At 37.4% G+C, this 16,891-nt stretch overlaps 1 protein-coding gene across 4 annotated transcripts in view; it reads right to left on the bottom strand.

Moving 5' to 3' along the window:
* LOC122816558 (katanin interacting protein) overlaps positions 1-16,891 on the bottom strand; it is a 3,576,055-nt gene that overhangs the window by 801,756 nt on the left and 2,757,408 nt on the right. For all 4 annotated transcript variants that reach the window (XM_044089422.1, XM_044089419.1, XM_044089421.1 and 1 more), the window contains exon 19: positions 3,682-3,859. In XM_044089422.1, coding sequence (XP_043945357.1) covers positions 3,682-3,859 — 178 coding nt within the window. The remainder of the gene's footprint in view (positions 1-3,681; positions 3,860-16,891) is intronic.

Raw genomic sequence — 16,891 nt, 5'->3', positions numbered from 1 at the left:
CTGGGGGGCTGTGGCATTAAGCCTAAGTTGCCAGTACAGTTCTCTGTACTCCATCTTGAGTCTCCCAGTCACCACCCCTGAGGCACTTTGTAATTATGTCAATAATACAGAATTTGAATTTGTCAAATGACCCACATTTTTCACTATGTTCACATAGTGTGTTGTTACTGCACCTTATGGACATGTTGTGCATGTGTTCATATATTCTCTTTTTGAACATCCTCTCTGTTTTCCCAACATAAAAACCTGGGCAAGAGGCACACTTAGCCAAGTACACTACACCTTTGGACTGAAAGTTACCATCATGTAATTTCACAGTGGTACTTGGGTCTCCCCCCATTGTAATTGTTTCTCCCTCAAAAATAAAAAGGCAGTATTTACAATGACCACATTTCCTTGTGCCTCTACTTTTTTTATTGTCTCAGCCTCTTTCAAGGTTGCTCTCCAACATCCCTTTTAAATTCTAGGGTGTCTTAAAAACGAAACAAAGGGCAAGGTTTTAGGCTTGCACGTACAGTCTCAGATAAAGTAGTTTTGATAGATGAAATTAACAAACTGAAGGCAATGTTCTTAGAAACAGGATACCCCTTGAAGCTCATAGAAGAGGTTTGTCTGGACATTATGAGTAAATGGGGTACAAAATACAAACCCTTATTAGGTAATAAAGACTTTTATACACAGAATGGTGACAACACAATATTGAATACAGGATTTAAAAAGGCTTTGGTTACTCAACATAATTCAGGCTCAGAAGACCTTAAAATAATTATTTTCTAGAACTGGACGATATTAAAAACAGATAGCAATATTTCCCATCTTCTGGGGGAGGAGCCATGTTTTATTTTGTCACATCTCTTCCTGCCTTTCTCCTGTTTCTGCTTTCTTAAACAGGCAACTGAGCCATCATAATCTGTTTGCCTTCCTTGACCTTCTCTACAATTGGAACTACTTTGGCTTCCTCTCTGATCTCCTCCTTTCTATATCTGTTCCATACATTTATCCTACTACCAATCTCAAGCCCTTCATCTCCATTACCTTACGCTGCTCTGCATTCATTATCTAGGTTTCTGTGTCATACACCAGCATAGGATGCACCATTATTTTCTACACCTTACTTTTCAGCTTCTTTGGCATTCTTCTGTCGTACACTGTTCCTGAGACATTGTGCCCCTAACTGCAGCACCTCTTAATTCTAGCTTTGACTTTCTCGTTCGGATTCCCTCCTACTAGAAACCTCTCTGTGAGTACACTGAGACAGTTTGCACTAATTTTACCAATGTCTCTAAGACTAAAGTGATTATTTGTTGCATTGTACAGGTGTCCACAGACAGCTCAGATTTTACTTTGAAAGAATCATAATTATCAGGAAAAACTCACAGCAGTTTGCCTCCTTTTTCTAACACAAAACGGGCTCTAAAGTTTCAAAAATCACTTTATTCAGATGGTTGGCTGATTGCATTAAAGTAATTCTAAAAAATATAACAGACCTTTGTTATCTGTGCCTGGAGATTGTTCGACAACGGCTACCTCTCAGGCATTTTTAAGAAATGCATCCGTAGCTGATGCTTGTGCTGAAGCTGTATGGCCATCACTCATTACTTTAAAGAATAAACAATAAATAAAGTCCAGGGATCAATACATTTAATTTTTAATTTAAATAACTTCTATATATCCCTACAACCTCACAAAACTGGAAATACGAAAAATCTCTAGAATACAATCTTTACTACAACCTAATGTTTAAGAAAACACATCCTTGCCATCTTTCCTTGCTCTCATATCAAGAAGACTTATTCCTCTGTTAGTGAAGCTGGTCTCAAATACAGATGTGATGGCCAAACACCACTCAACTTATTCATTTATTATGAATGATAAAATTACTTCTAGACCCAAAGACTCTTGCTGGACAAGCTTGATGACTTTTCAAATCAAATGCTGGTATATATTTTACTGATTGCTCTCCCAACAAAATGATGTATTTTTAATGCAAATCCTATCTATCAACAGTTCTACTATGAAACGCCGACTTCCTGAAAGTCGATGTTCCAAAAGAAAGGGAAAAATGCCCAAAAATCAAAAGGGCAAAAATAATTTTCTCTTGTTTTGTTTTTTGCCGGGGGGGGGGGGTTAGGTTCCCCCACACCTCCAAACTAATACATACCAACTTTATGGTTGCACCAACTTAAAGAAGGGAGAAATCTCTTTACAAAAGTGAATCATTACTGGCACACAATTAGAAACCATATCAGCAATGATCTCCTATGGGAAAAAGCATTTAGCTTTATGCTGTTCATCTTTTTTTTCTGTCGGCTACTGACACTCAAGCATGTGTAGGGAAGCTGATGTTAAGTGATATTATTAATATTCTAGTTTCTTTCTTAGATTTTAAAAGTAGACATTCACTTGTTTTTATTCTACGTTATTATTTCCCTTTTTATTTCATTTTTCTTTATTTTCTCATCTCAGTTTTGAATACTGGCACTAATAATACACTGGTAATATAATTCTATTTTTTTGTATTCTCATTTTATGTATTTAAAGAAATTTAATTAAAAAAGCAGACTTCATTGTGGTCATGTAAGTTCAAGCTTCTTTAGGTCTTCTGTAAGTGAATGGATTGAAACTGTGGCAGGAAAGACAGGGCTGGTCTGAATCCTGGCTAGTGATCTAACAACAGCAAGGAATACTTGGAAGGTTTTGGCATTTTAGGCATTAAACTCAGGAACTTCTTAAGGTAGCTGTTTGGCTCAAGATTCATAATCTGTGATCAGCAGAAAAAAACTGAAGAGTGGAGTCTAAATGTCCTCTCCTAGTCTGATGCGTGAAGTCATGGTGTGTGCTGGTCAGAGGCAAGTGAGCCCTGTGAGCAGGATGTGTTAAAATTCTGACTTGTGCTGAGCAAGAAATATAAGAGAAAATCCCAACAGTTACCCACTGCAAAAAAGTCTCTGAAATCAAAGCCTAGGCGTTTCAGATAAAGGATCAGTGGATCTCCTGGCTAGCTGTCTGAACTGTTAAAAGCCCCACTAAATTTATATAAAGACATTAATTTAAAATATAATAAATAATAAGTTGTCAAGGTATGACATTAGAGGAGCACAGTTGCAGATCAAATATGACATAGTCCTTCATGCCTTCATCTTTCCAAACAAAATGTGGTAGATATCTGAACTTATCTCCCCATGTAGATGGCTACAGACAATGAACAAGAGAAAATGTGAAAGTAGGGACCATGTAGTACTTGTTATAATACAGTAAGCAGAATAGGTCAAAGTACATAGACCAAACTAGTTCTTACATTCATGCCTCTTCCGTGCTAACCATCCTCTCTTTGAGGTGCTGTTGTTTCTTACAAGGTCTCCAAGGATACATTCTGTCTTGAAATAACAGAATAGCTGCTGTGACAATGGCAACATGCAACATAAACAGAATTAACTGCTTTGGGTACTACAGTGAGGGGCAATCACAACCGTCTGTGCCAGTGAGGTGCAAAGTTCACCGCCACAAAGTATTCCACTTTCACACAGGCTCATTGTTTGCTAAGGTTTGCATTTGTGGTGCAGTTACAGATTGTACTATGACAAGGGGCAGCCTTTTTCAGTAAACTTAGAAACAAAACCTAAAAATGTTCATAACAGCTTTCATTTTCTGTGTTTTTCTCTAAACAAACTGTGAACATACTTATCTAGAGTCCGGGAGTCAGAATTATATTCTGGCAGCTCATTTAGATCTCTTGGAACAGCATCAATCATTTGTATGTTAATAGGTAATGCTTGACCATCTTTGGAGACAACCTCCAGACCTGTAAGTCCAAGATAATGACCGTCTCCCCAAGTAAGGGTGAAATTGAGCTGAAGAGCTGAAAATAAAAGTAATAATATAGTACATTAGCAGCATATTCATGTACACATACACTTTCTATAGTAACAATATTTTCTTCACAGTTCATAGCTACATGCTAATTACACATTATGCTAATACAATTGGATAGGATATGTTATAGCTCATGTGAAGGACCACTCAATGTTGAAAGCTGTACACTTATCAATACAGCACAGGAAGCAAAGCTATGAAATGATAGTGAGTTATATCCTGTACAAATGGATTTGAGTTACCTGCCCGCCATGCAACTCTAGAAAACTTCACTTAATTAGACCAAATTTCCTGAAAAAGCCTCAGGGAAAAGCATTTACATGTAATGAATCTTACCTAGTTACTAAAGAGCCACTACTGCTACAAATTATGTATAAACATATTTTTAAAACTAGCCTGATGCCTTTTGCTATACCAATGTGCCTACAGTTCTGTAAGCAGTTGTTTCTGACTTCTGTTTTGTTGTAACCTAAAACAATTTGAAGGGATAAACATAGTAACATGCTAGTGTTTTATGGATAAGCTTTCTCCTTCCCACAACACACTGTGTATTCTCAAAGGATGAGATTATTACCCCCTATCCTCACATTCAGTATGTTTGTAATCCTTTCAGTGACACTATTTATTTATCTTAATTTAACTCCAAGGGTGGGCTGGTCAGATTGACCTTTGTCAGCCACGAACCTAGCCAATGAAAGAGCACAGATACAATGATGCAAACAGCCAACAATTAATAGTGGAAATACATAACAAAAATAAACTAAGGTAGCATTAAAATACCAACTATTCACATTAGAAAGAATACACATACATATATATTAACAAGAACTTATATATATGTCATAGTGACTTGTAATTTAAATATTGACATCATTCCTTGTCTGTGTAGCATGAGTAAGAGTTAGTTTTAAGAAGTTACTTCTCCATTTTATTTTTAAACCATTTATGAACAATTATTTTCAGATATCAACCCGTATGAGATTCCAAGTTGCTGTGGCTGTAAACCCACATGGCGATAGTGTAAGTGAGACTGCCTTGGTTGGTATGGAACTCTTACAGGGTACATGTGTGATCTCTAATGTTTAACAAGCAATAGTGACGGTCTATTGTTCTACAGGTCAATGTGCCAAATAGAGTAACTACTCTACTTGGTATTGCAAGCTAGACGCATTTTTTGAGCAGTTTACAGTGGTGTAACTGGATGGTTCAGAGTGCAAAGCAACATACTCTGGTTTGTGCCGTCTGTTTCTGTTGAGGAATGGATTGTTATGAGTGCCAGCTCACATTCCAGTATTCTCATAAGTACATTCCTAGCTCAGTGGATGAGAATGTGGGATACGTTATAGCAATGCTTTAGTTACTACATAACTTTAGAGATTTTTTTTTTATATGATATTTGAAGCACAGATAAGAGTCTAATGAGTGTGAGGTATTTACTTTTACTGATGAAGGGCTCCCTTGTAGATCCTACATTACCACTAAGCCTCTGTTAGAAAGGGCTTGCTAGATACTAAATACCATGATTCCAGAACTAGATGAGTTTATGCTTTGATTATTACTAATGATCCACTGTGATAACGCATTGAATTTTGAATCAGAGTTGAATGATGAGAATGTTATCAGCGTACAGAACTAGTTTAACTGATGATAGATCAAGAGGCCCCTGCTGTTAGTACACCCTTGTTCATACTGTTACAAATGTAGTTTGAGGCAGTCTAAATAGCTATGGAAGCACTAAAGCCATTTCTGAAACTATGTTGTGCAGCTCAGAGGAGATCATAATCATTTACATTGGTGAACATTTGTTTAAAGATAGACATTTTTTTCAAAGCTGCTCCCTGGTTTCTGTTCTTTGCCTTGTTTATAAACACTGCAATAAGTCATTTCTTCATCTTCTATAAAACACTGCTCAAATTAGATAAAAAAAACGGAACTCAGACACCTTCATATTTAGTCTATTTCTGCCACTGGCACCAATCTTCTGTCTTAAATTACACAGTACAATATCTGTGAAACCTCAAAGGCTCAGGAGAATAAAAGCATCTGTAAATGATGGTCCACAGTAAAAAAAACTGTGATCTTCAGAGTCTTCAAAAGCTTGAGAGGGAAAGAATGAAGGGCTATAAACACTTTGCTTGTTTTGTTTTTTTCGTGATTAATATACGGGTGAGAAAATGTGCAGCCAGGGTGGTTTCATTCAAACCCAACAAGACGTATACTGAGACATCCAATCAGCACAGAAATGCAACAGAAACGGGGGTAGGCATTGTGATGCCCGTGCCCTGGTCCAGCAATCAAGGAGCCTCAGTCCTCACCACTAACACCAGTGAGGGGCATCTCATATAGGAGGAAAGGATAACCAATACACACAGCAAAATGCAATTTCCCTTAACAGCACACAGAGATCACAGTCAGTCTGAGGCTGGTCGCTCCCTTGCTCTCCAGGTCTCCAATAAGACTCCCCACTGGCACAGCTATAGGGTCCAGATCTCAGCCTAGTGGGCAAGCTAAAACCTCCAGCACCCTCTCTGTCCAACCAGTGCTTCATGTCCCTGCCCAAGTAGCTGACACACACACACTTTGAGATACGTTTATACAACCACACAGACACTCCTGGGAAAGGCTGGCACAGGTTCTCCAGCTGTGCCCTTTTTACCCAAACTATACAGTAGAAATCACTGCCACCACCCAGCTAATAATTCTCAGCTACCCAAAGGCCCTTAAAAGGGTGCCCAATTATTACTGTGCAATATTATTATCCAACTGGTAAGTGCGACTAAACAGTCAAGACTTATTAGAGTGACTTGGTAAAGGATCATTATATACATGTAATGTACTCTAGAGCTTAAATTATCTCTACACAAAACAGCAACAGTTAAAATGGTTTAAAATATTTAATAATAAATAATTAAAAACACAAGACAATACTTTTTACTACACAGTGCTACTCAAGAGTCCAGAGATCACAGAGAAATACTTAAAATAATTCAGTAGTACAGTTCTGACATCACAGGAAAAAGACTTAGTCTAATTTTTCTAGTTTCTAGCTATTTCTAAGAGAAGACACAAATCTAAGATACACTTACATACAGAGCAAAGGCAGTGTTGAGTTGGATGGTCAAGACAAAAATGCTTAATGCTCTCTGATTCTCTCTGTTTTTAAAATCACATTCCTGGTTCACATTACATCATTCTTCACACTTCCCTGGGTTCCCAGGTTAAAAGAAACTACATTTACATTCTTACCCTCTGGGAAGAAACCAGAGCAATAAAGGACATTTATGCATGCAAATTCTGGCCATTAACTCGGGCCTTAAAACAATAGGCAGGATGCCTCCATCTAGACCGTCCGGTGTGCACTGTTGTCACATTTTTTTCAGTTCCACATGTAACACTATTTTTACCATTTAAGACAACAAGCCTGTGGTTTACATTAATATTTACAGATGACAGAATTATCTCCAAAATTCTATCTGGCTAGGCTGGCAGCCTTCACCTAACTTCACCCAATCTTCACAGGCATCTAAATAGCCCCTTCGTGAAACAGGAACACAGATCAAACTTGGCGAATTGCAACACAAGAACTTAAAATGTGTTACATGACAAAAGTGTTAGTCAATACAGACTCTGGAGAAATGGTGTTATGTTGGTAATAAAGAAAACCACTTTATAACTAGGTTGAGGAATTCTGTGCTAGCTGCAGATAATCAAATTCTGTGTTCTGAAGGTGCAGATAAAGCGAATTACAGCAGTCAAACTGCAAACAGTCTAGATTGCAAACTACTACTGAGAGATCTTCTTCTGGAAGAATGTGTTTAATTCAGGTCACGTTCCTTTGTAGTAGAAGAAAGTCCTGTCCACAGCCAACACCTGGTCTTTGAGTAGGTCTATCATCAAGGATAAAGAACCGTTGTGTAAGTAAATTTACCATAACAGTAGATGTTCGATTGATCACAGCTGCAGTAGCCTTAGCTATATGGGTTATATCCTGCTAAGGATATAACAGTCAGACACCTTCCAAAACTTACCACTCAGCTAACCAGTTAACCAGCTAGAGCATCACTGAAGAAAAAGAGTGGTTTGGGTGCCAAACCTTTCAGAGCTTTCATGCCAACTGACAGACATAGGCTACAGCTCTTAAAAGATCAATGCTAAGACAAAGGGTCCTCACCTGGGTAACAAAAACATGCAAAAATATATACATTATCATATGGTATCATATATAAACATTTTCACATGGGACTGCACTGAAAGAAGGGAATCCATGGGCAGACATGTTGAAATGTCCAACAAATGTACCTTGATGGAGGAATAAGACAGGTTAGAGAATAATACCTCACATTAATATTGTAGAATCAGAGAAACACTAGCAATGAAAGGGTCCTGGTTCCTGTCTTGGCACTTACTAGAATTTTTTTTCTATTTGTTAGCATACAATTTCCTAGTAGCAGATTTTCTTGCCCCCTTTAATACCTGCTGCACATCCTCAAAAAATAGGTACCTAAAATGTATTAAGACTCTATCATCCTTATTTGCGGTTGTTTGGGAGTTAGGATGTATCAAACATCTGCTATCTTGTGTAAGTAGGTCCAGTGTGTCAGGAAGCTTGTGGTAATTGTCCTTCCATTTCTACAAGAAAGGAGAACCACTGTTACTTGGACCAGAAGAAAGTCACTGCAATGATCTGTGAAGAGTCCTGGATATTAGTGGAAAGGGCAGAGAAGCATACATGAATATTTCTGCCCATGGAGAAGAAAAAGTATCTGTTTTCAAAATCTTTACATGGAGACCTGGAGCAGAAGTTGGCCAACTGACTACTGTGATGGAGGCAAATAGATCTATCTGAGGTGTTCTCCACAACTGTATCAATTCCTGGAAGTCCCACTGTTTCAGTTTCTATTCATGAGGGCTTGTTCTGGTCCTGCTTAGCTTGCCTGCCACAAAAATTTTCTCTGATGGGATATAAGATGCCTGTAGAGTGAGACTGCACTAAAAAGCTACATTCCAGGCTATCACAGCTAGTCTGCATAGAGGGTTAGACCTGTTTTTCTCTGTTTATGTACTGTATATCTGAAGTGCTGTCTGTAATTACTTGTAATGATCTTGGAGACCGCAGATGATTGAGAGTTGACAGCATTTATAACTGCCAACAGATCTTTTATGTTTATGTGTGCCTATAGCAGTTCTTTTGCAAGATAAATAAACTGCTTTTGATCAACAGGAAAATCTTTTTTAAATGAAAAGAGTTTTAACTTTTTGTTTCTTCTTTAGGGGTACAGTGAAAGGACTGAATCAAGGATAATATCTCAATGTGGAACAGGTCTCTTCCTACAGTTAAGCATGGAAGAACTCCCCACTGACTCTCCCGTGACCAAAGAAAGTGGATGTCCCATACCCACTGACGTCAGCTGAACAGTTATAGAGGATATGGCTAACCCTCTGTCCATAGTGGCCAAAGGGACTACACCAAATAACACTGCGAAAAAAGTGAGTGATCTGAGGAGTGGCCACTGAGGCAAGGACTGAAACTGTTGTGAAGGTAAGGGCTGCTTATGTTTTTCTTGGGAGCACTAAGAGGAGCTAGCCTGCTCCATGCTGCTGCTAAGAATGAAGCTATGTCTGCAGTACTCACTGCAGCTAAGAGTTGGTAAGAAAGTAAGTTATAGTAAAGTATACAGAAGCACCTAAAGCATACATAAAACTTTTATCAAACCTTTGTCCCAAACACATTATACCACTAACTCTCAAAACAGCACACTTTTACTCAAAAAATGTTTAAATAACATCCCAAACTAGAGCCAGACTACAATTGGCAATTACCTATAACAATTTAAAAATGTAGTTCAAGCCAGTTTTCTTAAACAGGCTCAGCACAACTACACAAATATATAAAAATGTAATACTGCATGAAAAGAATCCTTAGCAGTGCAAGGAAGCTGTCTGTCCTCTGAAGCCTAGGAGGAGTACTATCTAGGGGGGGCAAGAGAGTTCTGAAGGTTTTTAGCACCCAGGCTGCTGTTTTCTCTACTTGTTGCTTGAGCTAACAGTAGCCTGTGCACATGTGAGGAGGGAGCCCAAGGTTTTGGAGAACTGGAAAACTTTTACATCCTTGGCAGATTACAACCCATTTAGATAAAGGTACTGCAGCAGTGACTTATGATAAACATCTAAGACAGGTGAAGACAAATGTCTAAATTTAGCTTTTATATGAGAGGAATAACTAAAGAAGCAGTCCTACTCTTGACAGGCAAAACCTCTCCTGGGACAGATATTCCTGTCTGGCTAGTTTGAGAGATATTCCCTGCTACTTTCTCCAAAACCAAGAACAGTGGTTCTTCCTTGTCTACCAAGGGCACCCTGGTCTACGGTAGCTATAGGGACTACACCAGATAAATGGTCTGAGGAACCACAAATAGCCATATTAGAGTCACCCATCTGTGGCTAAAGCAACTGAAAAGCCTGCTTAAGTGGCAAAGCCTGTTTAGAAATCTTTTGTGGCTGGAAGAATTGAGTAACCAGTACGACGTTCCATGGTGAAGCCAAAAAAAGATGTCTCACAGTAGTAGTCTGTGAAACAGTTATTTTTTTTCTACTAAAATATATAATGAAAAGTGCTTTAAACACTTATTTCAGCCTCTACAAGTAATAAAACAACTTTGAGCAAGGAGAGCAGTTTTAAGTTAGTTTTAATAACTTTTGTCCTCAAAACTAAAAAGTGAAAATTAATGATCCTATTAAAAAGTCACATTACAGTTGATAAAAACACTTCTTCCTAGCTTAAAATTAATAATTTATCAAACAAAAGTTAACTTTGTGCCATAAAAATAAATTGTGGGAGTTTTTTTCCCCAAGGGAATTTTTCTGCTCAGAAATGGAAAAGACTTAGCCAACTATCCCTCCTTGAAAGCCCACAATAGAAGCTATATTTGGAGGCAGGAAACCTCTGAAGGACTTGGCACTCAAACCACTCTTTTTATTCAGTTCTGCTTGAGGTGGTTAATGGTTTGGGTATGTGGGAAGTCCCCTTAAACTGTGGAAGCTGGACAGATTCTTGGAAGTTTTGGAAGAAATTCCTGTAAGCAATAACTCCATAATCCTAAGGGACTTCAACTACCCAGCCGTAGACTAGAGCACCTATATCTCTAATGATTATGCCAAGAGATTTCTGGATTTGATAAACATGAATTATCTGAACCAAACAGTTAGCAAATACACAAGAGGGCAAAATATTCTGGATCTGGTCCTTACTACTACTGCCTCAACCTCTTCCACTCTCCACTAGTCTCTAATTTCCCAGTTAAGCTGGGCCATAAGTGTGTGCATTTACTCTCAGAACCATACCCACAATAACTAATGTCTCTGTATTTAAGGACTTCAAAAAGGCAAACCTTATACAATTATAAGATGAAATCTCTACATGTAACCATGGCATCACCAACATTGACACCAACACAGCAGCCAACTTCACCAAGGAGTTTTATGCTCACTTAGAAAAATGCATACATCTAGCAGTCCCAACTGGAGCCAGATAATGGAACATTTAAAACAACACCCTCAAAGCTCTGCTGACATAACAAAACTTTAGAACTAGAGAAAAAAATTTTTAGGCTGAAGAGTTTGGTGAGAATTCCTCAGAATTTGGTAGTATAAAAAACTATTACCAAGAAAAATGAAAAGCACTACAAGGACTTGTAAAACAGTCAATTAATGGAAATTAGTTTCTACAGTAAAAGATATCTACAAATCCTTCTTTAGCTATGTTATAAAACTAAGAAATAAGACTCAATATTGCTCTTTCTGTCTCCTTAATGGGACCCCTCCCCCACATAGCAACCCAAATGACATTGCAAATATACTAAAAAACAAGTTCTCGGCAAACTTCACCTATGAAACACATATTCCAGCACCACTCATCCCAGAATCCTTTACTCTCCACCCATCATTACTAAAAAAAACATATTTCTAAGGTGTTATCTCCTCCATTCATCCATGAGTCCTGAAAACATTCCTTGGCATATCTCTCAACTGTCCATATTTTCACAGAATGCCCAGATTTTTGTCTCATATATTTGGTCTGTTTCTCCAAAAATTATGGTTTTCTGGCAAATCATTGAGGACTGAACTCAGAAAATAATGACAGAAATTTGAATTTTAGACATCATATTCTTTATAAAATTCATGCTAATGTGAAGCCTGTTATTCTGTCAACTTTCTAACTTTGTAAAACAATACATTATTTATTAACTCATTTATGGCTTTGTCTAGATTTCTTGCTGTAAGAGGTTGAGAGGTATGTTACTGGGTGCTTATTAAACAGAATCAAAAAGGTTCTTGTCAAATCTCTCAAACTGTTTAACCTAAGCCTAGCCACAGACTATGTACCCACATCCTAGCACACTGCTATTATGATGCCTCTCTACAAAGGTGGCCCTAACACTGACCCTGGGAATTACATTCAGATTAGCCTTCGGAGTCTGATCTGTAAAGCTATGACGCATCTCATAACATCCCATTAATTATATTAAATATCTCATTAAGCTTGAACCCCAACAATCTGGCTTTGACAAAGAGAGATAACACCTGCTAAATCTCGTTAATTTCTTCAAGAGAGTTACACAAGCTGTCAACAGTGGTCATGCTGTTTATACAGCTTATATTGATCTAGCTAAAGCACTTGATATGACACCCTAAGCTGGAAATGTGAGGAAACACCCTTAAACACAGATCATTATATGCTAAGATGTTCTATTAACTGACTGAAAGACAGAACCCATGTAGTCTGTGCAGTATGTTACTCCAGAAATAGTGGTAAAGTAACCAGTGAATTCCGCAGGGATCTGTGCTGGATCTGCTCCCGTTTAGTAACTACTTCTCTATTCTCAAAAATGACAACCAGTACCTCTGATGCAAACTGGTTGTAACTGTTGAAATCCCTTCAGATATCTTCATTCCGCAGAAAGAGCTCACCTTAGTTAATACCTGGTGTATGGAAAATGGGCTTAAACCGAATAACATGTGTAGCATTGTTTCTTTTGGAATACAGAAATTATTAACAATGTACAGTTAAAGATAACACAGCTTTACAAAATAAAAAGGTAGTTGGGGATCTGGGCACTTGGGCCAACAGTTCCCTTTCATTTGATCATCACTTGGCAACTGTTGCCAGGAAAACCTTCTGCTTAGTACTAGTAGCCAGAGATGTTATTATCCCCCTACACACAGCATTGATCAGACTCATTAATGATTACAATGTTCTATTTGGTATGTATCTCACACATTATCTCAACAAACTCAAAGCCCCAGAAGTTCCTAAACAAGAAGATCTCTAGTCTTAAGAATCTTTGCCATACATAAAGACTGAAAGCCCTGTCCTCTATGTCATAGACTGAAAGTCCTGTCCCTGTACTCTTATGTCTTCTACACTCCTGAGGGATGATCTGTGCCTCAATTATCATGCTGCTAGAGACCCTGTGGTCCTTGACTTTCTAAATTTCGGTAAGACAAACAGTTCAGCTAACACTAGAATCAGAGACCTGAACCTTCATCAGCAGATAACAACACGCAATGGAGCGATAGTGTCATCACCTATCACCTCCCCTTCTCTGGAATAAGCTTCCTCTGCAGGTTAAGCAGTGTGATTCTATATCCTTCATTAAATTAATCCTAGATGACTAGATGTATGTTTTCAAATTTAACCTGGAACTAACTGGCCTCTTTCGCCTTGAGAAAGGAGGTAAATCCCTCCCCACTTGCTAACTAAAGAAACTAAATAAAGGAAAATCTGGAAGACAACCACAAACTACAACATAATTCCAAACATACAGATCACTAAGAACTAAAATAAAGAGCAAAACACAAAAAAAGAAAAGGCAAAAACTGCTTAGCACAGACCTCAAGTGTTACTAACCCTAAACAACCCTGGAAAATCATCAACATTTTAATCAAACCAAGTAAAACATACATCCAAATCTCTGATCACATGAATAAAACTATAAACTAGCATATAGAATGACTGTACATTTTATGTTGGCTACTGCCTCACTGTTAAATAATCAAAACATAAAAACAATGAATCCACAATTCCAAAATAAACTATGGTAATTTCAACTTGTACCAGACCTCTACAAATGTAATCAAACTACTCCAAAACAAATGAAACCAAGTGCCTTATCCCCTGATACTACTACATCTGAATATATATGAACATCAGAAACTACAGCATATCCAACAGGAATCCTTGCAAACAGATGTATAGATGAACAGCAACATTATGGAAATGGTCATACATATACACTTAAAATCCCCATCCCTAAACATGAACAAGCCCACAATACCTCCACTTAGGCCTATGGCCACAGCCTCACTCATCTCAAAAATTCTAGAAACTGTATCTATAAATAGAGTTTAGGACACTTAACAAAAAAATAACTTACTATCTGCCACACAATGCAGTTTCCATCCTGGCCACACTATAGATTATGTACTTCTATAATTTCTAAATGCTACAGGTATTCTTCAAAATAAAAAACAATCAGCTTACTTCGTACTCCAATCTTCCTACACTTATCAAACTCATTAGGTTTTATCCTTGGTTTTCTTTTACATAACAATATTTATCAACAACACATAAAAGACAAGGAATCTATCATGCAACATTAACCTTTTCAGCTGATACTCCTACCCAGCTCCAAGAAAAAACACAACATGCCTCCAAAATACTAGAATAGCTAGCTGAATCTCAACTTATATCAAATTCCACAAAAACTAAGTTAATATTTACCTCTAACGTGATAAGCTAAATACACCAGATTTTATCATAACATCCACTAACAACACTTTTTATAGAACAGCTAAACCAAACTCCTAAGAGTAATCACAGAAAACATACAAAAGTTTGATCAGTACATTAACTATTTAGTGACTAAAAAAATAAAAAAAATGTGCATGCTATATAAAAGTAAATTATTCTTGAAACCATATGCACAGCTACAATCAACAGAAGTGCTTTTACTAAGTATCTTACAAGTATGACCAACTTTAACAAATATTCAAAAATGACACCTCAATAAACTTGAAAAGTGTCATAACAAAACTGCTACATTTAATGCAAACTTTCTAAATAAAACCATCACAGCACAGCGCTTGAAGAACTCCAACATACCTTACACTACTCATAACAATAGCATACAACTTCCAAATTAAATCAAATTATTGTCCAGCAATCAGTAAGCTTATCTGATGACATTTCACCTAGACAACTCTAATCTCAAAATCTAAATCAATTACTCAATACAGAATCAAGCAACTGCTACGGAGACACATTATATTAAATCTATATAGAAACAACAGTAGTTATATACTTACCATAATTTCACTCATGTCCATCCAACATAACTGATGGGTCCTTGAACTGCTTGTCAGACCTGATCCAGCAAAAATAGTGCTCCAGCCTACAGTCCCTTTAAGAAATGTTTTCCCATAATGTTCTTGGTGTGAAAATACCTCAGATCACATTTACTGTTAACTAGTGAAGCTTGACTGCAAAGTAGCCAATAACATAAATGGAATTGTCTTCAGGTTGTACAAAGTGACAATTTGGAAGGGAGTAGAGGGTGGACTGTCATAACAGACAGATGTCAATTGAAGGATCCAGCGTTATGGTAAGTAAATAACTATCGTAACTTATTCATTCCATATGACCAATCTGACTGATGTGTTAGAATCCCCAGCTACAAGCAGTATGCAATACAGACCATGTTACTGATACACAAATCTCATTAATCAAAGAATTTCTAAAGAATTATTTTCAATCAACATGGAAAGAGATGGTCAACAGATTTAGCTGCTTTGCCAGGGTTGATATGCACCTCTCCCCTCTAAGCTTTCAAATATTACAGAAAAACATTGTCCTCCTCCATAGTGTCTTTTTTTGGCAATGCCAAACTGAAAGTACTTTTAATATAGGAAATCAAAACCAAGAAAATCTAAAAGGTGTTACTGCTCAGTGCTAAAAGTCTAAACAAGAAACTCTACTCCCTAAATGCTCTCCTCACCCTAGAGAATGCTGGAGTCTGTGTGGTCACTGAAACATGGTTTAAAGTTTGAGAGAGCACACCGACAGTGCAAAGTTATAATGCCTTCCACACATTCCAACCAGTATTCCAAAAGTAAAACCAACCATTTAATGTAATATTTCTTTATTTAAATAGGTTTTATACATTTTTTAACTTGTATTTTAACCTTATAATATTTGTATATTAAAACATTAAAATATCGAGTAATTTTTGTTGTTTAATATGTATTGTAACTTCCAATAGATAACGAATGTTTCATTTGATGATGAATGATGAGACATCTTATGTGCAGGAATGATTTATTATTTATATTCATGTACATACTTTTACTTGTAAATCCATTCCATCGATCCTGAACAGGAAGTGATGTAACTGTTAATTAGCTATTTAAAAGGTTTTGGCGCCTTTTACCTGTCTTTTCTCTGAAGAAGCTACTTTGTATTTAGTAGCGAAAACGCTACAGTATTCGTTAAAAATAAAGCAGCGTTTAGATTTTTATATTTGTTGGTCTACTTGCACTTCAGGACACCCGAACAGTTTTTTCTACAGTTTGTTGCTTCTCCTTTTGTACTAGTTTATTATGGCAACGGGTTGTTCTGGGAGTCCGAGCAGTCCAAACTTGTTGTTTACGGACACTCCCGTTCAAAATGATATACCTGCTTTGCTGCAGATCCTTTCCCAGAAGTTCAATAGTTTCAATGACCGTTTGCAGCATTTAGAGCAGAAATGCTCTTTGCGGTCACAATCACAGCTTGAAACTCAGAAGACAGGTAACAACGGTAACCGAAGAGGAGATGACTCACAATCCACTATACCTCCAGGGCAACCTATTCGAATAACAGGTCCAGGTGATGATCGAATGGAACCGACAGTCCCTCATTCTAGTCGTACAGCACCTACTCAAAATGGAAATACTACGCTTATTGGCAGTCCGTCGCTTGCTG

This window comes from Protopterus annectens, chromosome 12.part0, assembly GCF_019279795.1.
Source record: "Protopterus annectens isolate FY-2018-M chromosome 12.part0, PAN1.0, whole genome shotgun sequence".
Classification (NCBI taxonomy): domain Eukaryota; kingdom Metazoa; phylum Chordata; order Ceratodontiformes; family Protopteridae; genus Protopterus; species Protopterus annectens.
The sequence above is the reverse complement of the archived record's forward strand: the minus strand, read 5'-3'. Positions and strand labels throughout refer to the sequence as shown.